Here is a 27,360-nt window from a genome sequence, read left to right as displayed (position 1 = left end):
TTTTAGGATCATCTGACTCAAATATCCTCCCACATTTGGTTCACTCAGTAAAGAATTTCTAAATAATTTGATGGCTTTTTTTTTGTTTGTTTCTTTTATTACGTGTTTTTTTTTCCCCTGGGAAATTGTCACTTGCATGCACGTTTTGATGATTGGGAAATGGCAAACTTGAACAAGTTTTATTGAGTAAATATGTTTATTTCTTTTACAGACACTGAATCCAAAATGGAATGAAGAATTTTATTTTAGAGTAAGTTTCCCTTTCCTTGCAATCGTTATTGTAACATGTACAATTAATGACATGGCATTTTGTAACGTTGGGAAGAAGCTTGGTTTTTATTTGTTTATATGTTTACATAAAAAAAGATGTAGTTGCTCTTCTGTTTCTGTAGTGATGGAATAATTAGCAGAAATTGACATAAGGTTAATTAGAAATGGACTGTTTCACAATTTGAGATTTTATTTAGAGTAAGTTTGGAGTTTAGTTCATCTGACAAATAAAAAATTCTTTTTACTTGAAAATGTATTTTTAGCAGGGCGTGTTCGCTGTGGGTTTAAAAGGTTAATGTAGTGGCAAATAATCAGTTATTTCTAAGAACTATGTGAAATTTAAGCTGTGGCAAAAAATAATGAAATACAAATAAGGAGAAAGAAGATAGAAACAGTAATTTTTCTTGGCCTTTATATTACTTGCCAAAACTGTCAAAATATACTGCTTTTTTGTTGTTGTAATCTCATTCTAATCTTTCCTGCTTGAAATGAAAACCAAGTTATAGCCAAAACAGTGATTTTTATCAGAAAAAAAATACTTTAAATATTTGAAAGTGGTAAAGGAGGGGTTAAAATAGTGATTATCAAACCCCACATACTGTAAATGAGAAGGACAATAACAACTTTGTTATTTAGTTGCTGAAAATATTTTTCCAAAGAAGAATGACTTAATTTTAGTGCAGCTGTAGCTTTCACAAAAGCAGGTTAGGTAGAATTTCAGTGGTTTTTAAAATTTAATCTTAAACAGCTGCTTGAGAAAAGCTGTTATTGGAGGTTGTTCAAACTGGGTATTGCATTGAACGTTGTTTATAGAGTCTTAACAACTGACTGGTAGCCAGTTCCCACCAGTATAGTTGTTACTACGCAGGTTTTGGAGGTTTAAGTGAAAGTTTAATTTCTAAACATGTACCAAGTAGATTTCTAGGTTTTGCAGCTGGGTAACACGTATCTAAAATCATCTTCATCTAATGAAATATTTTGATTTTTGTAACGTTCTCAGAGGAGAAAATAGGAACTTGCACTTTTCCAAGTTAGGCAGAGTCCCTAGGAGCTGTCTTGCCACTAAATTCCGAGCAGGCCTAAGGATTCCTGTTTTCATCCCAATGGTCATGGATGTTTGCACACCCCTCGTGGTACAGGGGGCTCTACCAGGGGACAACTTCAGCTGCCTGCCTGTAAAAACGCAGAGGAATTTTAACAAAGTCAGTGCCCCAGTAAGAGCATTTTATGGTGAAATGTTCAAAAGCCTTTGCTTTCAACATAAAGCACAAATGACACGGATTCCCATCATGGCCACTGCACGTGAACGGGAAGTGAAAGTTTTAGGCAGTTTATCTATGTGAAGACATTCCAGGCTCTCCCAGATTTGATCCCGACTGCGCTCGTGATTCGGAACTGGGTGACCTGACCATCTTTATGGATACTGGTCTCGTAAACACGCCGAGGTGTAGGACAGGCTGTAGGAACACATTCAGGTGTTTGGAAGTGAGATGGGTTTACTCAGGATTAAGCAAGCTTGTTATGGATATTTGTGCTTATAATTTTAACTGGTATTATTATGCCACCCCCACAGAATTATCCGTCCATTGTTTAATTAAGAAAATTTGGACATGGTAACCTGGCTTACAAAGTGTATCTGAAAAATATATCAAGTGGATCAAATACTATAGAACTTTTTTCTGGTTTAGTAGTGGCTGTTCTGTCTGCCTGCCAGTTCTTCGTTTGTTTGATTTTTCCTTGTAAATGTTGGCAGTTTTTCTCCTTAAATTTACTTCAACGTAAATAATTTTCTGGAGGTATGTTTGCTCTTTTCAAGCGTTGGAGAGACTTCTGTGGGGTTTTCCACAGAAAACAGACTAGAAATGGTGGCCGATGGGCAGTCTGAAATACAGACGATTGTGAAATTCTGAAAGAAATACAGTAAAACTCCTGCTGCCTCCAGCTGAGTTGAGCTTTGCAGCCGTAGAACAAAAAAAATCTGGGAGCCCTAATGGTCTGTCCAGCCCGAGACTTGTGGCCAGCTCTGTGTTCTGGGAACATCAGCCAGGCCACCTTTCCTGACACGGTGTTGGCGTTGCTGGTGTGCTCAGAGCAGCTGGAGCCCCACAGCCACGCACTGGTTTGCCCAGAGAAGCAGCCTGGTGTGCCCGGAGATGCCTTGGTTTAGTCTCTGTATGAACTAGTGCCCACGTGTTGTTATCACCAAGCTAATGAACCTAAAGTGCCACGGTTTGAATTTTCTCGTAGGTAAACCCAACCAACCATCGTCTCCTGTTCGAGGTGTTCGATGAAAACAGACTGGTGAGTGCTTTGTTCATCCCAAGGCTCTGTGTAACACAGCTGATGAAAATACCGCGCATCTTACGGGTGTATTTTTGACTCTTGCTCAAGTAAGTGTGTTAAGAAATGCAGATAGAAGCATAAAAAGCAGCTGGTTTTGAGACTAATAGAGCATTAAACACAAAAGTAGTTCCCTGCTGGGAATGGTCCTCCTTAACCCAGTATTCTGCCAGTGAAAACCTCATCGTATTCATCCTCAGGCTTCTCCCAATTAAGTCTCAACCTTTTTAGTCACTTACAAAGCAGCTGCTTCATCCCCTGATCATTTTAGTGTCCTTTTCCTGTACCTTTTAATACTTCTGCATCCTTTTTGGGATGTGGTTACCAGAGCTGCACCTTGTACTCAAGATGAGGATGTATGAAGGTTTAAGGTAATGGCAAAATAATGCCCTCTGTTATGTTTTCAGTTCTCTGCTTCATAATGCCCAGCACATTGTTAGCGTTTTTAGTCCTGAACTCAATTTGTCTGATGCAGTAGCTCTTCTAGAGAAGTCTTCCAATGTCTTACTGCTCTTCTTATGATTAAATAGACAAGGTTTTCACACAGACATGCATGGAAGAAGTGACACTGTCATTCTGGACGTTTCAGGTTAAATGTGCCAGTGCAGTGGCATACTGGCTGAATGGCTCTTTTGGGTTTTTGTGGTTTGAAGACTTTAACACCAGCTCTTTGTTTATGAGATCAACTATTAAAGGTTTCTTGGTTGGGTGCAGTACAACCTCTACTACACTTGTGTGCTTTGTGAAGATTAGGATCAGTGTTGTGAAGATCCTTTTATTCAAAAAAAATAGTATGGAAATACCTGTCTCCAAAAAAAATATATTCTTTTCCTCTGTCTTCCTATTAAATAGAGAGCAAAGAAAAACATACAAGCTGTAATCTTCTGGGGAAAAAGAGGACTTGGAGCCAAATTACTATATCTTCTTTTAGAAGGAAGTAAACCGGTGCGTCTGTGACAGTGTGTATTTAGAGTGAGCTGACTGTGAGCATAGTTATCGACATCTAACGATCACCATGACCAGTTGCGCCATTACAACTGTCCTATGCCTTTCGAACTTGAAGGAGATGATGGGTGAGCTCTTCCTAGCTTTAAGGTCCTCTTCTGTTGGCGGCTGATGCACGTGCCGAAGCAGAACTCCTGTACCCGTAACTGAGGCGGAGCGTAAGCCCGGGCGCAGGACCGGGCTGGCACTACTGGGTGGCCTGTGTGTCCGGGGGTGGTTGGAGTGTGTGTGTGTTGGTGTGGGGGACAAAGCAGAATGCACAGAAGGGGCTTCGCCCTGGCCTGCAGTGACACTTCTGCACGCGGAGAGCGCTGAGGAGTGGCGGTTCTGGCGTGCTCGTTTCGGGTATCCTTTAGGTCTGGCAGGGTTCTGGATGCAGTGCCGGCCTTGCGCTCACAGCTTCGATACCCGTGGTTGTGGGACCGTTTTCTGCTTGTTCCTCCTGTGGTCTCACTTCTGCAGACAGTGTGCCCTTGGGCTTGTAACCCCCTTGCCAAGGCAGCAACCTGTGGGTTGGGAGCCGGTGCTTCCCTTTCAGAAGGTGTTCTGAGCTGTTGACAAAGCACGTACCTCGGGGTTTTTAGAGCAGCAGATTGCCATCAGGTTATGTTTACAGAATAAGGAGACATTGAACTGATTATTTTGGCTTTGCTCGGAAGTAATTAGTGTCAACACTTGCACGGGTTTTTATCAGAAGAACTTTGTTTCTTCTGAGTGTTGCCAAAGTATCAAAGCACTTTGTCTTTCAACGTCCTTTCCTTTCTAATCCCCAATCAAGATAGAGAATATATGATGCAAGCCACATCTTTGGTGCAAAGAGAGACTGCATCCTCAGATAATAGCTTATATCTGAAAAATAAGAGAAAATAATAGCAGCACCTGTGCTTCCACAAGGCAATCTGTAGCACTGTTGCTACGTAGAAGCTATTAATGTTTTTCTTCTTGTTGGCTCATAGTCACTTAAAACAATAGGGGATTGTGCTGTCTGTTGGCAGTTTTATCGGTTTTAGCTCCCATTTCTCTTGTGATTGGTCATTTTCTGTCTTTTGAAAACAAGCTGTTTGCAAACAGAGGTTTGAATGTCTAGTTAGGGTGTTGACCCTCCACCTACGAGTTTTCAGAGCTGTTGACAAAACTTACCCTTTCGAGTTCCCCTGGCAAACAAATACGCATGTATTGGAATTCAGCTGCACTTCTGGCGAAACATTTTCTTTTCTAGTTTGTGCTGCTGTGAGCACGCTTCAGCTGTGAGTATCCTCAGGCCACGGAGTTTCTGCATTGGAAAGGCTGATTTAGGGTGTTTGGTTTACGTTTTGGTGTATCCTGTCCGTCTGCCTGTTCTTCTGAGGTCTTTTGGCTCTCGGAGAGCGTGACTGCATTCCGTGCTGGCAGTCCTGCTCGTGGCAACGTTGCCAACTTTCTCACTGGAGGCTGGCCAGCAACGGGCAGAGTTTTTCTGTACGGTGTTTAAGACAAATCGGTGCAAAACGACATGCAACACCCGTCTCCGGTTTTCCCTCGTCTTTACTGCCTGGTAAAACTGAAAAAGGAACTTGGTCTGCTGCCATCTTGCACGTTTCTGCTGGTTTTAATGTGTGAGAGATCTTTGCCATGTGTCCGATCGCTTTGTGTGTTGTGATTTTTAGTTATGAACAGGCACCGTGCAGGGTAGCGGAGGTCGTATCGCCTTGGTGGGGACAACGTAGAAGTTGTGGCTTTGTAGGGACGAGCAGCTTGTTGCTTCTCCGCGTTGCGAGCGCGGTTCAAATTGAAAGCATAACCGTGCTATATTTGCTCGCGCTCTGCCACGGCAGCCTGATGCTGTAACACAGACCAAAATGTCGAGCTTGGAATCGTTTTTCTCGTTTGCGTGCGGAGTCGACGTAAACTTTTAACGGTAGACGGAGGTGGTTTTGCCGTAGCTGAGTTTCTGCGTGCGTGCTTGACACAAACGTGCCTCGTGAACGTGGTGTGGGTTAGATTTATAGCCGTGCCCAGCGCGCTCGCTGCCGTAGTCAGCTGCGAGAGCTCTCCCGCTGGGGCCGCTCCTCCCTGATGGAAAAGGAGCAGCTGTGAAGGTGCTGTTTCAGGCTCTTGCTGGCATTAAAAAAAAAAAAAAAAAGAGAGAGAGGGAGAAAACAAAACCCTGGCTAGCTTACACTGGAGAGGGAGAAGCAGGCCACGTGACTGCCACCATCCTCCCCTGTGTGACAGTGTGTAGGAGCGCTGATTGCTCTTACCCAATCATGCCCGGAATGCCGCTTGCCACTTGGGCTATTTCTGCTATCTGTCGCTATCAGGGCTGCAGTGCTAACGGTTTGGCAGATGGGACACTTTTCCTTGGAGTTTATGTCTTTGGTTTTTAACTTCTGGCAGTGCCTGAATTGTTGCTGTTCTCCCTCTCCTTTTCTTCTCTCTCTAAAACCATGGCCCATCGGCTGCGGTTTCATTTTGGCTCTGGGCGAAGCAACACAGCCCCCGAATCGGAGATCCTCGACCGCGAGAGAGAAGATGACTTTTTCATGGCATTCCACACTTTGCCAAGAAGAAACAGTCCTCACGCTTTCTCCCGACACGGAGCGGATTATGGCGGTGGCGACGGCGATTTGCAGGAAGTGGGCTCCTTGAAGAGGAGTACATCCATGTTTATTCCCCAGCTGCTGAGCGGTATCGACGTGCGTCCGACGAGAAGCTCGTCGATGCAGATCTCTCTTCAGCGCAAAGCTACCAACGGCTGCGCGGACGAGTGCGCAACCCTGGAATCTCCCGAGGAGACGCTTCCCTGTAAATTCTCAGACCTCAGGGAACGTTACACGTCCCCTGTTGAAAACCATTCTTCTTCTCCGAGCAGTCCAGAGGGGACTCCTGAAAATTCTCCGCCCAGGCTGACGGAAGAGTTAGGGCAACAGATTAATGGGACTGTTTGCTGTAATCGTAGAATATTCTGTACTATTCCTTCTAATAAGCAGAGTGAGGATGCTTCATCCACTACCCAGGAAGATGAGGCAAATGATGCAGCTTCAGGTTTAAACATAAGTGGTGTGAGGATTCAGCATCGGGCTTCAAGTGCAGACGTGCCCCAGGTTACTGTGCTGCCCTTTGGTACTGAGGCTCAAAATAATGCTCCTGCTCCTGAACCTCGGCGTTGGTCTTTGCAACACGTGCCAGATACATCAGCAAATTCGGGGAAAAAGTTCTTTGTTCTCCAGTTACAGCAACCACAGTCAAGCAGTACAGGTGCAGGAGGTGAATACAACTTTGGTTTTACTGGAACAAAAGGGGACAGGTTGGTCAGGTATCCTCGGATACGGCTAGAAAGGAGTACTTCCTACCCCATCCAGCCGCCAACAGAAGAAACCACCCCCACAGGTGGTGGATTGAATTCAGAACTGCGTGGCAACGGCAGGAACGGGTCAGAAGTGTCTAGAAGCAGTTCGGTAGAGCGGATTCCTCAAGGGCAGGGATGCTTGTTTAAAATCAGACCGGATCAAAACACGAGGCAGCAGCACTTCAGAATTCTTGTCACCCGTGGTCCTGAAGAACAAAGTCAGGTTGTTGATAAAGAGGGCCGTGGCACCCCTGGTCCCGCGCCAGCCAGCGCCGCGGTAAGTATGATGCTGAGTCTGTTATGCTGGTAAAATACGAAATTGCCATGCAAAGGCTTCTAGACTTGAGGCGACTGAAGCGCTTCCATCGTTAGTGCTAGAACGTTCAGCGTTTCTCTGGAGTGAGCCACCCATCATCTCTATTTCTAATCTAACGTAACTTTGCTCTCAGTTCTGATTACATCCAGTATAATATTTTGAGATCCTAATGTCACATGGTTTTTAATTCAGTGTTACATCAGCTGGAAAGATTTTTAAAAATCAGAACATTGAAATGGCAAGTGAAGTGTTTGTGTTAGTTGAGTTGGCTGAGACCTTGCTGCATGAAGAATTCTTCAGGCGCTCTGTTTTTCAAAACAAATACTTGGGCACCTTGTAATGTCCACGTGTCTGTACCTCTACACGATTTTAAAACGTGTGTTGTAATGCCGTAGTAGCTAAGACTGTAGAAATCTTACGATAATTCTCACCAAGATGTTGACCTACCAAGAAGTTGGGGGGGGGAATCTTTCTTATAGTAATTTTTTTTTTTTCTTTTGGCTGTCTGGAAATTAAAAACATGTCCTGTTTTTTGTGTGCCACAAGTCCTGATCAAACAACTGTACAGGTGGCTTGGCACAACTTAGTAAACTGTCTTGTTGTTTGTATTTGCCTTGCTTTTGCTTTAAGATGACAAAATCCATCGTCTGTTTTCAGTTTGCTATAGTGGGAGAGGATTGATGTTTTGTGTTTAAGCCACTTTTTAAAAGACCAAAGTAGGAATGAACTTAAGGGTTTAGATTAGTCATTTGCTTAAATTGCTTCCCTGTGCAATTCAACACTGCCCAGCCAGCTCCCAGCCCGGGATGCTGTATATGGATCGCGAGCGCGCTGCCTCCAGCTGTGAGAACGGATTCACCAGGAGAGATCTGAGCCTTCATCGCGTGTGCATCCTCGTTCTCCTGCGCTGTCGTTCGGCGCAACGTCGCGCAGAGACAGCTGCTCGGGGCAGCAAGGCCCTGGGATGACTCTGCAGCTTCCCCATGGAAAAGCCGATAGCCTCCGTGTTATTCCAGTGGGGCCTGCTTTTTAGCTCTTCAGTAGATGTCGTGAGTAGAAAATGACAAAGTGTCCCTAAGCTTCTATTTTAAAAAAGTAAAACCAAAAAAGACAATCCCTTGCCAGTGCAGGTTTCATTTCAGTCTCCAGAAGCCAGCAGTTTTGGGAAGTACCGGGTAGTATCTTCCCTGCTGGCCTGAGAGCATTTCGGCAGGAAAATTTGGAATGCAGAAACTTCACCGATTTTCTTCGACTTTCGTGTGTGCAGTACAGTATGTTAAAGTGTTCTCACACTAAAATGAATCTCAATCTCATACTAAAAATGAAATGAAAAAAAAAAGTAAGTCTGATTTTCCCATTCCTGTTTAAGATCCCTCGTTCTCCGTCAACAGCTATTATTGGGAAGGAACCACCATTACCACTTATATAAGTAACTATGGAATGTCACACGCAGTACAAAAGCATCAGCCGTTTACAGATCTCTGCAATCTGCAGAGATGTGCCCCAGTGTTTCTCATTTTCCTAAGGGATCTGCTCCCTGAAGTCACTTCTTTGATCTTCACTGCAGTAATGATTCACTTACCAAACCATAAACTTCAGGGTTTCCAGAGAATTATGAAATTTGTTCCTGCATGCTCTTAGTTTTAGTTACTATGGGAAATCAATTTAGGCAGCCGTGAAGCATGGCAGCCACAGGGGCACTCAGTCCAAACGGCACTTGCATTCTTTAGTACAAAAAGGTTGAAAAATGAAGAATGAATTGAAACTTAAAACTTTTTTGCGGTGTTTTCTCATATTTGTAGTAAGCCCAGAAATGTTGTGGGTAGAGGTGATTGGCTAGGCAAGGTGCCATAGGAAGTGTGGAGAATGAAAGCATTTTGGTGAAAGTTTTGCTTTGTTTTGTCTACATATAGAACATTCTTTAGTGAAGTATCATTTTTAATCTATCCCACAGCAGTTTGTTTGGAGCACCCATGATGCTAAGTAAGGATGTGCCCGAAATATTTGTTCTATTAAGCTGAGGGGAAAAGTTGCCGTGCTTTATAGTTGTTAGCATGAAAAAAAAAGTATTCTAGACTCTTCCAGTTCAAGAAGTTTGTGTATTTGATTGATACAGGGCATGGGCCTGGGGCTGCGAGCAGCAGCTGCTACAGCCTTATTTATCTTGGGTGAAAACATTCGAGCGGGCGTCTGCAGTCCTGCTGCTACCAAGTGTTTATGACCTTTCAAATATCTTCTGTTTTAGACAGGAGTGTTTTGGGGCAGGCAGGATGTATTTCATTACAAGTCGTTTTAAAATATTAAGGAAAGTATGAGCTTATGTCCAGTTGGGACAAATTTCGTTTGGAAGCCTCGTTACAAATTCTTGTGACTACTGTTCTGTTGGGCACGCAAGGCAAGAGGCTCCCGCGGAGCGCGTACGCGTACTGTGACACGGAACAAATACTCGCATTGTTGGGAGTTGGGAGCCTGCGAGTGCGTGGCTGTGTTTGTGGGAACCGCTTCAGAAGTCTCCTGTATTGGACAACTGCTTGAGAGACCTGACAAAGGCGTCTTTGTTGGGATTCAGATACAAAGTGCCCTAACAAAACGTTGTAGTAGTTTGGAATTATGTTTAGTTGACTAACAGAAACGGCAACTCTCCGCTCTGCAAGTCCGTGTTTCTCCCAACTCGGCTTTTATTTCCTTCCTTAGAAATAAATTTAGAATAAATATTGTTGTGAAAGTGTAGAGAATCCACGAATGCTCCTAAGATGGCCTGTAAACCAAAAAGAGCAGCTCAGTGGTCGCGGAGAGCCAAAATTCGGCGTTGCACGGTGCCTGGAAGAGTGACCGTGGGCGCCGCAGGCGCGTGCCTCGTTCGGAGCGGGGCCGTGCGGCACTCGAGCCGGGACACTGTCTGCGCCGACGCTTCCCGTAGGTGAAAGTGGCCGCGGGGCTGGGTGAGCGCGTGCGGTGCACGTGATGGCTTCCAGGTGGGCTCGGCGGGAAGTGTGGAAAAATTCACCTGAAGGATGTGGAGTTCAGTGGAATTAAGCAGCTGGATCTTGGATCTGCTGCTCCTCTGCTGTAGCATCCGCTTCCCTGCCTTAGCTCTGCCCTTTGTCGGGGGTCCTTCAGAACTCCATGCCCTTTGGTACCCGGAATTTTGGTAGGGAAAGGGATCTTGGTTCCGTCGTTTTGATGGAAACGCTTTCATGGGAGACCTCTGCCTGTCGCCGAGGCAGTGGGCTTCCGATGCGTCAGCCGTGAGCTGTGTGTGATCCGGAGGGTTCTTAGCACCCAGGGCAGAGCCAGCCGCTGTTAGCAAAGCTGCGTGGGGAAAGGCAGAGCTGTTTGCTGGGATCCTTCTACAAAACTAGTGATTAGCAACGGGCAATTACGTGACTGCGAGGCAGATGAGGAGAAACAGTCACTCTTATTCGAACTCATTTAATAATGTGTTTTAGTGCGTTGTTACTTGTGACATATAGCATGATGGGTTTTGACAGTTTATTTTTTCTGGAGGGGGTGACACTTCTCCTAGTTCTTTCGTTCCACTCGCCGTTTTTCGTCGTTTTCCGTGATACCTCCTCAGCATAAAAAGGTTGCTAGTAACCCCTTCTTCCCTCCGGGACTTGCTGCGGTTTGGAATAGATTCTAGAAGGGCAAAACTTAGCAAAGAATAGATAGCAATCCACTCCGAAATTCACTCCTACTAGGCAAGCTTAAAACCTGGAACCGTCCTCTTCTGTATCTCACTGGGAGAGCTACGAGTCGAGTCTGTTTAATCATACCGGGGACGATGTGTTTGTGGGTTCGGCCAAGGAGAGTGCAAGTCAATGAGGTTGCTGATTGCTTTAGAGTCGCTGGTGAATGTTTTCTACTGTTCTACAGTGTTATTAAAATAGGATCTGATTTATCTATCTTTATGCCCTGTTTCTACCATAGTATTTACTTTACTGTCCTGGTTTTGAGTGGGACAGAGTTAGTTTTTCTTTTTAGCAGCTAAGAAGAGCTCTGTGTTTTGGATTTAGTCTGGGGCTTGCGAGAAGAATCTTGATAGCACACTGGTGTTTATGGTTGGTACTGAGACAGCAAGGGCCTTTCAGCTTCCCATGTTTTTGCCGGTGTGCTATCGAAACCAGGACATCCTTACCCGTTTGTTTCAAATTTCTAGACTGCCTTGGATCCAGTGGGTTGGAAAAGAAGAATTTCTTTAACTAGCAATTCCATCCCGTGGCCTGACCTAGCTCTAATGAACAAGTAGCAATTGTCTGCTCTTGCCCCGTGCTAAGCCTTCATTTATAAGGCATCTACCACTGTAGGACAATTAAAAAGGGCAGTGGAGGAGTAACATTGCTCTGTAATTTTACCGTTGTGATTTGCAAAACAAAAGACATGTTTGGTTAGTAAGAAGTTCAAGTCAAGATTGAATTTCCTGCTTTTTTACTTTTGTGCATAAAGGGATCAATTTTATTTAAAAAAAAAATATAAAGAATTCTTCAGTGTTTCATTGTAAACTATGGCAAAGTCTGAAAGTCTTTCTTGACATGCTGTTAGGACACCAAATGGTTTAAGAATTGCAAATCAGCACAAGAAAAACTGATGGAAATCTTTAAAGATGAAATAAAATGAAAAGGGATTCCCCCCCCAGCCCCACCACCATTCCAATAACCATGGCAAGAGTTTATTTGTTTCAGGTTAGTTAATGATTCTGCAGAGATCTGTCTCAATTTTCTCTTTCACTGTTGCTTTTCTTGCGCGCTCCTGTGGTCATTCACCACCCTGTCCTTGACACAGTCTTCAGCACTTAATTTAACATCATTCATCATCTTTAACTAGCCCCCCCGCTGATCCTGTTTTGACTTGAGTTGGTATGGGACATGGTGGTGCTTTTGAATTGGAAAAGAGGCTTAACTGCTTCTCCTAGGATTTCTGAACCAAGCCTAAGTGTCTGAGAACTCCAGAGAATAAATAGACAAAAATGGAACAAATCCTGTTCCTGAGGAACGTACGTATGACTGTTTATCTGCCTATCCTGTTTTCATGTGGATGAAGAAGTGTGTTAGCACCAGCAGTCGCTCCACCGAGCTGTGCCGTGCGGAGCGCCAGCGTGCTGGGCATTGGAGGCTGCCACCGGTCCGTGCAGGCGTAGCGGGGGTTACCCGTGCAGAACGGTAAAACTGGGCCACGTTCTCACCTCTGGTGTCCCGTGTGGTGTCGCGGTGCCGGTGGCCGAGCCGTGCGTCTTCCCTTGCAGAAGCAGGTGCTGAGCGCGCTACGGCCGCCTGAATGGTGCAAGCCAAGAAAAGCCACATTGTTAACAGCTATTTGCCAGCCTTCCTCGCACCTGGAGCACGTTCTCAACAACGTAGAGGCCTTCTAGAGCAGGCAGAAGCTATGCCAGAAGCAAGTGTTTCTTGCCAGGCCTCTGTAAGGACAGCTGACTCGGTACAGCTCCCTGCGCAGGAGTGCAGGTGACTCTGGAACGCCTCTGTTCTGTGCAGATAAGGACTTTCTTGTCACCTGCAGGTAAAGGTGATGAATTCCATCCCTCAAAGGGAGGTTTTAGGTTTTCTGTCGAGGACAAAATCACTTCTTGTCTCCTCTCTCCTCAACAAACCTACCTCCAGGTTGCACTGGAAGCAGGGTGTCTCCCTGACCGCAGTAGACACTGCCTAGAGGTGACTATTCTGCTCATCCTTTTCTGTTCTGTTCTGCGAGGAAAGTACCAAGGAGCAGACTGATCTTTGGGTTTTTTCGTTTCTTTTTTTTCCTTCCTTCTCCCCTGGGAGTGGAGGACAAATAGCACGTTGCGAGAAGCGTAAATTAGCTTGCAGAATCAAGAAGTCCCTACGTCATTTTTAGTTAAGTTTTCAGAGAATCAAGAATCGGCAGCGCTGTCTTTACCCTATCCCTACACGTTCTCAAAGTTCCCTGGGAAACTATTCTGGATTTTATTAGACTTCATTGTTAGGCATTTTTCTTCCTGAAAGCTTTTGGTATCTCTCTGTAAAGAAACCAGAATAAAACTTTGAGGAGAAGAACTGGAAATAACGTCACTTTTTTGAATAGTAGTACTAAACTCTTTGCCCCTGCATGGAAAAATGGTATGCTGAGCTGCAGTACGTAGTGATCTCTTTGGAGCTGAGTTTATAAGGCCCTCGATTTAAAATGGAAATGCTGACACAGTCTTAACGCCGAAGGTGCCAGCCAGGGCAGCCTCGGGATCGCTCTGGCTGCAGAAAATTACAGATGATAAACCAGATACAGGGTCTTGGTTGCTTTTTGTACTTTTTAGCTCTCTTCCTATTTGAGAGAAGCTGTCAAGTAATTTAGAAATATGCATGTTTTATGACTGTTCTAGTTCAAAAAGCTATTCTAAATCCCAATCTATCCTGTTTGCTTAGTTTCTAGATTAAACCTCATTGTAAAATGTGTTACTGCATACGTTCATCTAAAATCTGATTCTTTTATCTGTTTTTTTTCATCTAACAGGATGGCATTCATAGCTTCCAAAAGTCAGCAGTTATTTACAGAAAAAGACATCAGTAAAATCAGCAGTATGACCATGCAGGTTTCTGTCTTCAAAAAGAATGAATAAGTAAAAAGGAACAAACTCGCTTTCACTCTGTTTAAATCCTCTGATGTGATAAACTTAGCAAAATGCTGGGCTGTGTCTTATATTTGTGGGAAAAGCTAATTGTAGAGCCAAAGTGCCAGGCATTATTGTTTCCAAAATACCGTTCCGGTTTACAGCACCGTCCTGTGCCGACTCCGCGCTGTAAATTCCGAGTTTGTCAGTCGCTTGGGTAGAAAACATCATCTTCCCGTTCATCCTCGGGTGACAAGAATAACCTCCTGGGCAACTTGCGTTTTCCGACTGTTTTATCACTTCTAGAAAAGAATAAGAGAACGTGGACTTTGTTATGAGGCAGGGGCTTTTATGTTCAGTGAAAGAGGTTCAGCTATAAATTTCTATGACCTCACCGGCCTTTTCAGTTACTTGTTGAAGTCTTATATTCTTAATCCTACTGCGTAGAAGTTTTAATGGCAAAGAATAATGTATAGTCACTGTTTTATTATAAATAAGGCAACAGGAGCCTACTAATTCAGCGTTAACTTTAGTATTCAACAGATTCCTGAACACACAGAAGCGCAAAACTCTGGAGTATGGTATTTTAAATGCTTCTATTATCAAAAATAAGCTAATTTAAAATTAAAAAGGAAAGTATTCCATCAAACAGTGAAAATCCTTTCAAACAAGATGTTAGAGGCTGATAATAATCCTTCTGGAGACAGTTATAGCCAAAGTTTTACCTCAAGTGAGTGTTTAAAACAGTTTACGTAAATTTTTTCAAAAAAGAAAAAAAGTTTTTCTGCTTTTAAAATTATTTCTGCCCCACATCCCCTAAATTAAAACCACAGCATATCATGATGTGGAAATAGCGATGTTATTTGAGGGATTATGTTAAATCACAACTATTTAAAATATTTTCATGTTGCTAAATAAAATGTAAAGTGTTATTATTAAAGCTAAGAATTAGATCCATGACATTTTGCACATAGCCTGGGTAGTGAAAAACTCTTAAATTAAGTTTTGTGCGTTTCAGCAGTACTACATTTGTCTTTCAGTACTCGGTGTGGTACAGACTTTAAGTTACAAATATGCTAACTGTTTAGTTATTTGAGATCTGCTTCAAGCGTGGCTTTCTATTCACAGAATCGTGTTACCACAAGGCGTTTTTTTCCTTCAAATTCCACGGAAGTGGAACTAAACTCGAGCGTTGAAAAGTTGAGCAGAACCTCCTTCGACTTGCGCCCGCAGAGTCCCGTGGGCTCTCTCCGAAGGTTTGGGAGCAGAGGCTGTGGTAGTTGCTTGTCGCTAACACTTGATTATTTTTAGAAACTCCATCCGAGCGCTCGCCAGCCCGCAGGATCGTTACGGACACACGGGAGCCGCGCTTGTTGGGAAGCGATGGCGGCGCGTGCGGGTGTGCGCTCACCTTCCACGTTCCGGAGTTCACTAATCCATGACACGGGCTTCCAGGCCAAGGGAGGCTCGTGAAGGGTTTTTGGAATACGTGACGTCTTAAGGGGCAGGATTGCAAGGGGTACTCTACAGGGCATGCTCAGCAAGCTACAGAGTAACTCTGGCCGGTTTTCTTTCTTTATCTAGTTTACGGTACTTGTGACATCATTGACTTTCCCGCTTCGCTTCGTCTGGCGAAGCGACCTTGGTGACGTGGGAAGAACTTGGCGCTGCCATGGGCGCTGCTGGCTGCGGTGCAGCCAGAGGAACAGGGTTCTGCTCTGCCAAGGCAGAACCTACCGAGTGTGCGGGTGGCAGCGCGGGGAGTCGCTTCCTGGGGAGAGCTACTCACAGCCACTGGGGGCCGAAACGTGTAGTGAGGATGGCAAAGGGCTCTGTGCCTGGTCTTCCAGGAGGTCCGGCTCACTTGTGTGTGTCGTGCAGATACGTTGAAGCTTCAGACAGCAATGTCAGATTTTGGCTGGTTTGTACGATTTGATGGTGTGTGGCTAAATCTTGACCGATCTGAAGTTGTCGGGAATTCTGCCGTCGACTTCAGCGTGATTGGAGCCGCACTCGTGAGCTGCGTTTTGCTATTCCGTTCTTACGTTTAGCCGTAGTAATTCCAAAGGCTTCAGCTTAACAGCTCTTCTAAGGCAAGCGGAAGCTGCTCACACTGGCTGCTCGGAGTTCAGTTTTACTACAGGTGCTGCCCACACTTAAATGCTACTCTATGTGTAAACACGTATCTGCTCGAGTCTGGAACAAAATCCCACACTGTAATCGCAGGGCAGCAGTTCCAGCCAAAGTCTTGATCAAAGCACAGCACCAAACAAATGATCCTTTGAAACAGGATGAGGGGAGGCAGAGAGGGGAGACGGACAATTTGGGACAGATACAGCCTTGCAGAGACGATACACCTTCGAAGCACGGTGTTGGCTGGTTCCTGCTTGGAAAGCTTGCCCCTCGGCACACCTGCGCTGCAGAACTTCTTCGCTCAGTGACAAGTTTGTAGGTCTCGATTCACTAGATACTTCGGTCGGTTCCCTATTGACAGATGAGCATGCAGAAATTTCTGACATCTTCAGAAGTGGTAGCAAGTCCTCCAGTCTTCAGGATTACGCCTGTCAACTTCTGCAGTTATCAGTCTTTGAGTCATTGGAAGCATTTAAAATTCTCATGTATGTTAAAGTAAAAAATTAGTTTGGTTTGTTCGTGTGTTGGTGACGTACTGCAGATTGTCTGCTTTGTCTCCTACTCTTGATAAAGTGTTATCATTCAGCTCTGGGGGGAAGAAAAAAAAACAAAACCAAAACCCAAAACCCCCCTGAGCTGTAAATTGAGCTTTCTCTGAGCGTACTTCTCCGTGGGAAAGATGCAGTAAATGAACGCTGCCGAGTGAAGGAAATGTGCTGAACACGGTGGTTCATCTGAAAGGACAATCTGTGCTCTCCAGAACAGGTTGCTTCTATTTGCATAGCAACCATCAGGGAAGAAAAACTGTTTGGAAGGAGACGTGCAAATCTGTGCGCGTTTCCCTGGCGTTCCTCAGGCTGGTGCACCTTGGAAAAGGCAGACTTTGATGGTTCCGTGACAGTGGGACATTAGCGTACTTAACATTTGCGTGGTTTATTGGCTTGCATTTAGAAATACGTTGAAGGTTTTTCTCCTGGTCCTAGGATGGATGGTATCATGACGTTATGACACAGACATGTTATTTTGAGACTAATATTCTGATTCTGAATTTTAGGAAACAAATCTGATGCCAACTCTGTGATTACTGTCCTATCTTAATGTCCGTCCATCGACTCGCCTCTCTCCTTGCTCCTGACGTTGCTGCCCGTTTTGCTCTCCAGTCGTGTGCAGTCACACGTATAGCACTAAAAAGGAACAAGTAAAATGAGGAATGTTAGGAATTATAATGGAAGTGGAGTGTAAAACATTATTAATTACCAGTTTGGGTGTAGTCCAGGGCCCAAGTATGCTTGTGTGAGTCAATTCTGTGCATAAAAATTTCCTCATGCAGTAAATCATATTCCCATTTTCGAACGATTACCGTTCGTTTGAAGTGAGGCTGTATACTGGGAACTTCTGAAAGTTTGTTAGTAATACATGAAGTACGAAATGCAGAAAAAAAAAAAAAGCGTCTGCGATTTGGTGCTTAAAGCCAAAACCAAAGGAGTTTTCAGAAATGAATCAATTTGTGGTGACGTTATTTGAGATCTATTACATGGTTTTGATTTGCTGTGTTAAAGCATCGGCTCTTCACTGAGCAAGTGAAATACAGTTTTTTGTTCTTTGCGGATGTGGGCCCTGTAGGTAGCGATACGGTAGCTGAGTGTAGGAAAACCTTACAGTAACCCTTTAGATGTGGGAAACTGCTCTTAATAGATTTGGGTTTGTCTGATGTCACCATTTTAAATATCTTTTTGGCCTTGCAACACCTGCCCTAGTGCAAACATCTTAAGCGAAGCAAACCTTACCTGCTCCGCATTTAATGAGAGAACTGAAAATAAAACTGGGTCTTACAGTTGCCATCCCCCCACTAAACCTTGTGGTGGTTGTATCTTGGGGAATTAGCATTGCATCGTGCTGGTTTTTTGATACTTAATTTTCTGTTATCTGAGGAGAAATTAGAAAAAGGGGTAGAGAAGGGTTTCTGTAGAGAATTTGATTTCTCTTCCTATATAGACTTGTGAGTACTATGAATTCAGTACAATTAACTAACTACCCAACTTTACACAGTGTATCTGTACGTTAAAAATAGGAAGTATTTCCATTTTCCATCAAATAGGTGCATCTTTGTCCCTCAGTAGGGCCTGATATCTTTGAAATTTACTAATCCTGCCTAATTTTTCCCGATACTAAAACCTGGGTGTTACTACAATGCTCATGTAATTTATTACTGATTTGGAGTTACGGAGTACGGTCTGAGGTTAAATAGTTCCTCTGCCATAAAGGTAAGAGCACAGGGCAAACTTTCTGGCTGGGGGGTGTGTAACAAGACGTGTCCGTGCAAGTGCTCTGCAGGAGCCCAGCGCCTGCCTTTCCCGCAGGAGATCCCGCGTCCGTGAGTCCCGTTGGCAGCACGCCCTTCGTCTCGCAGAGCTTGCACGGGACCTGTTCCTTCAAAGCACTGGGTGCTCCCCACGTGTGTCACGGTCAGCGTTCGTACCGATGGGCTCGCCCTGTGACCCACCACCCTGCCCCAGTGCTGTCGCTGCCCAGCAGGAGCCGGGCGCTGCGAGGCGGCCGAGCGGCCGGAGCTGCGCCGCTCCAGGCAGCGCTTCCATGTGAACCTCCTCCCGGCCCGGGGCACCGGGCTGCCCGCCCGCCTTAGCGTTTGTCGGGAGCAGTGCTGGGCTGGGCAGGTGCCATCGGTCGGGTTCCTCGTGCCAGTGCCAGCCAAAACAGATGCGGGAAGAGGAGGGAGAAAAGAATTTGGAGGCGTTGGTTTGCAGCGCCAGCTCCATTCTCCACGGAGCTCTGCGTGTGTTTGCCTGGTGTTGTGTTTCCTGCCGCGGCGAAGGCCAGTCTCCTCCCGGTGGGTTTCTCTGAGCTCGGAGTTGGAGAGAGCTCTTTCTTGCCTTTTGTTATGTCCCTGAATTTTATGGGAATTAGAGTTTCTGACCAAACTTTTGCAGCGAATATTTCTTTTGTTCTGGCCTTCCTGCCTGTTGTTATAAGCAAATTGTAAATATATAAACATCAACTTACTGCGCGGAATTTCAGGATGCTCACAAAATAGATTGGTGGCTGATTTAAAAAAAAAAACACAAAACATGAAACAAACTTTTCAAGGTTTTTTCCTGGGCTCTTTATTTTTCACCCTGAGAGATTATATTACCAATTAACCTACTGGTTGGTCGGTTTGGTTTTTTGCTGACTAAAATTTAACTGAATAATTACCCGCTATAGAGCTCTTGCAGTAAATATTATTGACTGATGTACGTGAGCTAATAACTATCCTTTTCTTGAAGAATTAATTGAGCAAAAAGTCACGTTATTCTAAGTAGAATTTTCATAACTTCCTAAATTCCATCAGAAACAAGTTCTATTAGAGGAAAAAATCATTGACCAAATGAAATAGTTAAAATCAGTATGATTTGGGTTTCCTATCGTAAGGTATGAGTTAAGATAAAAGTAGAGATTGTTGGGGAGGGCTATCCCAGCTTGTGAGCCCTCCAAAAGGTCACTTCTGAGGAGCAGTCAAGCAGGAGCAGAATTCATCAAACAGTCCCACGGATAAACCAAGGCACGGCGTTCTTCCTCTGTGCACAATACAAGCCCAGTTGGCAAGGGGCTCCTGGAGAAGCTCCTGCAGGGAAGCTGGGGCATGGCTGTTTCCGAACGGGAGACACAGCCCAGGAAGTCGACACAACCTTGGCTTTCCTTTCTGCTACCAACAGAGGTGTTATTTCTGACCTTCGAAACGTGGCAAGTCTCAAGTTCTTTGTCTCAGCAAGAGCAAAAAGTGGTCGAAGGTGTACTGGTGCAAACGGCGGTTCGTTTAAGGGCATGATGGAGCCTGCCTTCGTTAGCTGCCTGCGAATCCGCGTTTCGGTGGCCTCGGCACAAACTGGTTTTCTCTTCCCTCTGGTCAGAGCAGAGCCGTGTTTCCCCGCGGTGTCCTAACAAATAGCAGGTGTAATGCGTTCTTGTGTTGGATCGACCTGGCATTTAGAGTTCTTACAACGTGTTTTGGGTTTTTTCCTTAACGTTAGGAAAATCATTAAAGCAAAAATATTGCAACAGATATTGCCGGCTGTAATGCCTCCTTCAACACAAGTGCTCAGGTCGCGGTCTGAAGAATGTTCCTAGTACCTTTGGAAAATTGTCATGCATGTCAGCGTGCTTTCCTTTCCTTAACTAATACCTCATTTCTCTGCCTCCTGATGTTTTCACGACTTTTTTTTTGTTTCTTTGTCACTGTTTTCTTTTTTTTTTTAACCCCTACCATTCTTCCATCAGCCACATGCCTAAAGTACTGCGTCACAGTCCGAGATACCATGGTGGTGGGTCCTAACGTAATATAACTGAATACTTGGAGAAGGTGCTTAACGTGACTTCTGCTCCGTTTCATCCCTGGCAATTCACAGGACACACGTGTTCTTTAGGAGGAACAACATTTCCCAAGAGCTGCTGGAGCAGTATGTAGTTTTTAAACAAAAGCCTGATCGTGCATTTTTGCTGAGGCTGACTTAAATTGCCCTTTTCCAGCACGTTGCTGGTAAAGATGCACCTTCAGCTTCTCTAGGTTGAGAGAATTCAGCTTCGAGGTGAAGGAACTGTAATTCCTGTGGCTGGACATAGGGAATACGCTCCCAGTGGGAATCGTGGCTTGTACAAATGTCAGTAGTTGTTTGTGTGCCTGCACAGCCAAGTGTTTTATTAACAGTTCACGAGGGGTCAGATAAACATTTAGTGGCTTTCAAAAACTCTCTGGTCATTTGAGTACCTTGGGTTGTGTGGTCAAGTTACAGAGAGTTTCAAAGCGCTGGGGGATCACTGGGCTTTCAGACTGCCTTGGACTGTTTCTGGTGGCTTGTGCCCAAGTGTACAGCATGTGTAAGGAGAGTGGGAAAGAGCAGAAGTTAGTCTGCTGAATGGGAAATTAGGGACTTTTGTTTTGCCTTGAGTCATCTTTTGTTATGTTTTACTGCTGCTTTGGAATTAGTGCGGTATTGTACATGTTGAGGAGGAAAAATTCAGGAATATTTCTCAGTAATAAAGGAATGTTACATCAGTGTAGTGATGGGTGGCTAAAAGAATGGTTGTTCTTCAAGAACTTTTTTTTGCACGGTTGAAATGGTTCTTTGCTTGAAAGTTATTCTAATTTATATGGAGAAAGCCAGTAAGTTTGACCAGAAATTGTGGAAGAAGAGCTGCAGAGAAAATCAGTAGTTTGTAAATTTTCCAAGTACACCGTTTTGCTTGCTCACACATGTGTATGCAGAGTATGTACACATTACGCCTTATGGAAGTGAATCCCCACTAATCTCTCTATTTTCTGAGCTCTTTCTTAAAATAGCAATTCAATTTTTGACCGATTTTAAGAGGAAGAAATTATGACTTCTGGATTTTTTCAGTTTTGTACGTGTTCAATTTTCATTGAAAAATGTGAAGACTGTGACTTCTATGGCAGCTGCTTTCCAACAGGCTGTAAACCTATCTGTGATTTCCCTCTGTCCAATCTTGGTGTGTGCTCAAGCCAACATGGGAAGAGATGGCTGTTCTACTTCTCAGCTGCCTTCTTCAAGAAGCAACAGGAGGCAAAAGAGAAGGTGATGTCCATTTTGAACTTTTTTCGCTGTTCTGTTGCTGACCTTTCAGCATGGTTGCAAGTGTTGCATACGTTCTGTGTCTTGAGCCCTCATGTCTTTGGGATCTCAGCTGCTGCAGTTCTCCAGGATGTATTATAAGCATTGGAATAGCTTTAGAGGGAATATAAATCGCCCTAGCACACTAGAGCATTTATACTTTTACAGTGCTTGGCTTTTCAGAGGGTTATATTTCTTAATTGCTTTTTGCCAAGAAAGCATATATAGAGAAAAATTGGTCATGACAGATGTATAGTTAAATCCAAAAATCTGAATAAAGGGCTGAACTGCTGTTGATGAGGAAAAGAAACAGAAGGAGTTAGGGCATCTCTTTGAGTAAAAGAAAAAGGTGGGATAAGTAAGTTAGTGAAAGGAGAGAAGAACAAATGGCAATAAAAGGTCCGTGTCATTTGAATTACTGCTGTGGATCGGAGAGGGCAGGTTTTCCTGTTGTGTTGTAGAGCAGATTATTGTGCAGAATTCCCCTTCCAGCTTATGGCTCTTACTGTTCCTTCTGCATTAGTGGCTTCTTTTAGTGCTGAAAGATGGAGAGACATTTGTTCTGTCTTTTTTCAACCATGGAAACTTAGATTAAAAGAAAAATTACAGCTAAATGTCACCAACAGGTTGAGCGTATTCCGTGATACAGCTGTGGTTGACCCTCTCCCACTCAGGCCTGTTTTAAGGATCTGTCAGGCATCAGCTCCCTCCTCCTGCCAAGGCTACTCCTTTACTTACTGCCCGTTTCATTTGTTCAGTATCAAAAGAAAAATGGACTCTCATCTTCTCCAGGGCCGTTCGTAACGCAGCGATGCTAATAATAGCAGGAATTCACTGGTGTCCGACGTCACAGGTAAAGCCTTTTATAGCTGTGACCCGTGTTCGAGCGAGGAAATCGAGTCCGTTCCCAGCACTCCTGTGTCATACACTTAATCATAATGGGGATCTAAATAGGAAGCCATTTTAGTATCCTAAATGGGATCAATCCTGAACTTGCTGTCTTTTCCCTGCTATCATGCAGGGGTTTTTGGATGTTACTCATGTTTCAGGAATGCTTCGGATCTTGGCACAGATGCCCAGTGTTTTTTAGTATGTTTACATAAGCAGTGGCAACGCAAGAGGAATGGTTTAGAATTTACATAATTTATGCTTATGTATTGCAACTTGCTTAATCCGTTTAAATAAGCATCTAGTTGTCGGGATTGTCCGTACTTGCTGGGAAAGAGACTTTTTTCACTCAGCCGTGGCAATTTTGGAGCACTACTGCCTCATCTCTGAACTTGCAACTCAAACACGATGTCTTTTGTTTCTGGTTGGACTCACGAAGGCCTCTGACGTGGATTTTAGTCTCGAGCAAGCATGTGGAGGGGTACGTAGCATCCTGGGACCAGTTGCGCGTGTCTGGTCGTTCGCTATCGTGAACGGATGGAAATGGCACCAGAGGGTTTTCAGGAATGAAGGCTTCAGGTGAAACTCTTAACCTGTGCTAGACGTGGTTGGATGAGAATAAATTCATTCTGGTGTGCAGCAGTATTCCAGGGGAGTGGGAATCTGTGAACGTACCCGATGTACCCTGGTTTCTCTGCGCTGTTTCCAGGTCGTCCCAAAGCGTTGTGCATTGCCCAGTTTGCAAAGCCAGCGCGTGGCTGGGAGGCGGTGTTCCCAGTAAGGGGTCCCCACACCAGGCTTGGCTTTGCCTTGAGAAGGAAAGTGTTAAGGAAAGTAACTTGTAACTGGCACTGGTTTTGAATTAAATTCCTGTGAAGGCTCTTGGAGGAACTGTAAGTGTTTGTTTATTTTTGTACAGATGAATAAGGGAAGAGAATTGTTTGGGAAATAAACTAGTCTGTGTTTTGCTTTACATTCACTTCGAGATTTGGAACAGGAAAACCTGCTACCACCAGAATTTATTCTGGTTTATTCTGTCATTAAATTGTGTGCATTACAGTTGAACACAAACGCTGAATAACTTCAGATTGATGTCAGGTAGTAAACTCTGCCCCAAATCAAAATTTCATGTATGGCCTCTATCAGCAGAGCTATTTGTAAAATGAATTAAACATAGAAAATATCAAGTCAAAAAAAAATCGTACATTCGACAACAAAACTTAAGTTTGCAATGTAAAATATTTTTTTCTAAAATATTGTGCTTTCTAGAAAGCATTGCTGGAACATCTTTATTTTTTTATATTGGTCTGGAACAGAATTACTGGAACATCTTTATTTTTTTGTATTGGTCTGGTTGTGGTCAGGAGAAACAGACATCTCTGTTTTGGGCACCTGCCTTCGTGTGAGGGTGATCCCGAGCCCTTGGGCCCGCTGTACAGGAACACCGAGTTTGCGGGGTTTGTCTAGGAGTTAGATTTCTAGTGGCATCCTTGCCGTGCCAGGGAACTTAGTAACTCTTTTTTTTTGTTGGACATGGACAATTTGCAACCTGCGTATGAATAATTAGTGTCCCGTAGCTGCGGTCACCGTACGTGACAGAACGAGGAGTGAAAGCCACGCGGTAACTTCTGTACTGGCGTTTCTGGTCCCTCGCTGCCGCTCCTGCTCCGCGCGGCGGGGAGGCTGCCTCCGTTTCTGCTGGGCCCCGAGGAGGTGTTGGTAGGCAGCAGAGGCAGCACGTGGAGGTTCACACCGGGGCTGCCAGTGAAGGCGACGGGCTGGCCGGCGTGACCAGGGGTTGGCTCCTGGTTTGGGTTGTGCCACGGTGCAGAGCTGTGCTTTGCGCTCCCTTCGGAGCGCGGCAGGGGAAGGAAGAGCTCGCCGCGTTCGAGAAGGGCGCAGTGGAAGCGTGTGTGCCGAGGGCGCTGCCGAGCAAAGCCTTCCGTCGGCTGAACGGTGCGTGTCGCTGCCTGTTTTGCACTGGCACCTTCGCTGGCACGTGCCGAGGGCGCTGCCGAGCAAAGCCTTCCGTCGGCTGAACGGTGAGTCGGCGCTGCCTGTTTTGCACTGGCACCTTCGCTGGCATGGAGGCAAACGGTTGCGGGTTTGGCCCCTGCAGGGAAGGGAAGAGCACAGCATGGACTTGTGTAAGGACAGGGCACCAGGAGTACCGCGTTGGGGAACTGGTGTCTAAGCAGGTAAGGTGGTCAGACTTCTGAAATCCAGAGGACATTAATAAGGAATCTCGGTACTTGGAGAGGCCGGAAGCCATCCGGGGTCTCTGGTTTGCTGTTGAAATGGCTCCCTGCGAGGGCAGCGTTGGTGACGAGAAAAACATTCCACAGCGCGCCGCTTTTCCAAATGGGAGAGCGGCCAGTGAGGCTGGTGGGACTGCTGCCCACCTTGCTGGGGCTTTTGAGAAGGCTGCCTTCAGGTTTATGAATGTTCGTCTGGTTTGTTGGTATTTGGAATACAGTTCAAAATGCCACCTTTTAAATAAGAGTTCTGATAGTTAATTCCAGTGCTATTAAACGGTGATTAGTTCTAATCTTAACAATTTCTATTCTGGTAATTCTGGCCTTAACTCTTCCTCCTCCTGCTTTTAGTTCCTGCTTTGTCATATCTTCAATGCAGAAATAAAGCATGAGTTCTGTACGCAGAAAGCTTAGCCTTGCTTTTTTTAATAATGCTATTTTAATAAAAGCTTGGTTTTACAGGAATAATTGTACAGGAATTGTTGTACAGGAATAATTGGACAAGGAAGAAAGTGTTTCATTTGGTCTGAAATGCAGAATCAGTGACAGTTTTTCTTTTCAGCTATTTTCATCGTGATTGCGGAAGGAAGGAGAGCCTGCAAGTACAATTAGACAAATTAGCTAATTGGACTGGTATTTGAGGTTTCCTCCTCAACTGAAAGCAGAGTTTAAGGCTCTGTCGTACAAACCTAGGCGACTGTTTGAAATATGCTGGAATAATAATGATTTCAGGGATTGCCACACAAGTAATGTCTGTGTGTTTTGTGAAATGAGACTTTTTAGTAAAACTTTTGCAAATCCTGGGGAGAGTGACTTTTTGTTTTCTTACATATTACTCTAAAGTGATAACTATGTTTAATTTCAGCTCAGATTTTATGATATAACCGTTGAAACCTTGATTGGTTAGAACAGTTTTGATTAAGAATAGATTAGTAAAAATCTTTGTGGCCAGGTTACACAGATTAACTGCAAAAGTATAATAAGTTGCCATTATTATCAAATGGAAAAATGCAATTTTAGTTATGCTAGGAAGCTAGGAAGTACTGCTGAAAATATTTTAAGAAAGAGGTTACACTGGCAACTGACAGAATTCCTTGAAGTTGGTGTAAATGAAGAGTTTTGTCGCAGTACAGTTAAGAAGAGAGAAGAATTTCTAAACTCGCCACCTGCGTATTTAATTTTGGTATTCCTTTCATCAGATGATAAACGAACAAAATAAAATTACCGTTGTAGCTTTATCCGTGCGAATGAGATCGGGGAGTTGATGTGCCTTAGGTGCAGAAAGACATCCGTGATGGCTAAGTAATATTTTAAGATTATAGTCGAAAGCCATTAAAGATGGATGTGCTTTGTTTCAATTAATAAAATCGTGCTTTGCTGCTGGTTTTCAAAAAAAAAATAATGAAAAAATACTTCTGTGAACACAAATCCTCTTTTGTTTTTTGGGGTCCCTTTCATTTCTAAAGCCTTCAGTAGAAGTAAAGTTCCGCGTTTTCCCCATCCGGCTCCCTTATCGTAAATCAAAGGGCTCCAGGAGTTGAGACAAATTGGGGAAACTGGAGATCTGACTGTATCTGCGGGGAGAAGGGGAGGGGAGTTTGTAATTTCTTCTGTTTTTTTTTTTCTTTAAACATGTTCCGCTGTTGGGGAGGAGAAAATGATTGATTTTTATTGTATTAGTCTGTAATAGTATTTTTAAGGCACCAATGGCTTCCTATGTTAGAATAATGACTGGTGTAAAATGAATGCTGGTTTCGTTCATCAAGGAACGAGAGCAGGACTTTGCTCCGTTGTTCCATCACCATAATGTGTTCCTGGTTTCTAACTAAGGGGGAGAAGAACTCTGTCAGGGTGAAACGTGTGGTTTCATGTCGGTTTAGGTAAAGGCAGCAGGGTTTCTGCCGTTCGGTTGGTATTTTTCTTTTTGGTAGGTGCAACTCTATTGCACTTAAGCTGTGCAAATTCAGTGCTCTTCAAGTGAGACACTCGTTAGAACTCTTGGAAGGGTGCCCCTGGCACTTGGCAGTGGTGGCACATCACACCTCTAGTGCAGGGCTGAAGTAATGCCTAAGTAAGATTTGTTTAATTCTTGTTTAACGTTGTGCTTTGTGTTGTTGGAATGAGGCTGCTGGGTTTGCCCAGGGTGGTGCTCCCCTCCGTACCGCCCCGCGTTTTCCTTTGCCAAGGTGCTTCTTGTGCCGCTTTCTCCCAGCTTACGCCGTGCCATCAGCTTTGGGCTTTTGGAAAACACCAGCTTAAAGCTTGGCTTTGTGTCCCAAGGCCTCGTGTAGTTCTGCAGCTCGAGGGAATGATTCGGGCTGGCACCCTGGTCGTCCCGTGCAGCCGAGGCTGCGGGTGTTGCCCTTGTCCCGTGCGGGTGCCTGCCCCTCAGCCGCGGGCGCACCGCCGCGGTGCTGCGCTGCGGGACTTTCTCTCTCCCCAGTGCCAGGAGCTCCTGAGGTCCGGCGTGAAAGAGGGATGAGGAGCTGAACAACAGAAAATACACATCTGACCCTCAGGCACCCACAGGACATGAGAGCTCAGTTCATAATACAAACCATCTTGTAGTTTTTATTACCCAATTCTGTTTACAGCTTGAAAGTCTGGCATTCGCACACCTCCGG

The 27,360-nt window shown here is 44.6% G+C and overlaps 1 protein-coding gene across 2 annotated transcripts in view; it reads left to right on the top strand.

Moving 5' to 3' along the window:
• The first annotated feature begins 6,041 nt into the window (after positions 1-6,041).
• Positions 6,042-27,360, top strand: part of NEDD4L (NEDD4 like E3 ubiquitin protein ligase) — a 72,068-nt gene continuing 50,749 nt past the window's right edge. For both annotated transcript variants that reach the window (XM_086629937.1, XM_086629936.1), the window contains exon 1: positions 6,042-7,220. In XM_086629937.1, the coding sequence (XP_086486063.1) occupies positions 6,042-7,220 (1,179 nt within the window). The remainder of the gene's footprint in view (positions 7,221-27,360) is intronic.

Source organism: Tauraco erythrolophus, chromosome Z (assembly GCF_009769465.1).
Source record: "Tauraco erythrolophus isolate bTauEry1 chromosome Z, bTauEry1.pri, whole genome shotgun sequence".
Classification (NCBI taxonomy): Eukaryota; Metazoa; Chordata; class Aves; order Musophagiformes; family Musophagidae; genus Tauraco; species Tauraco erythrolophus.
This window is presented reverse-complemented; position numbering and strand designations above follow the sequence as displayed.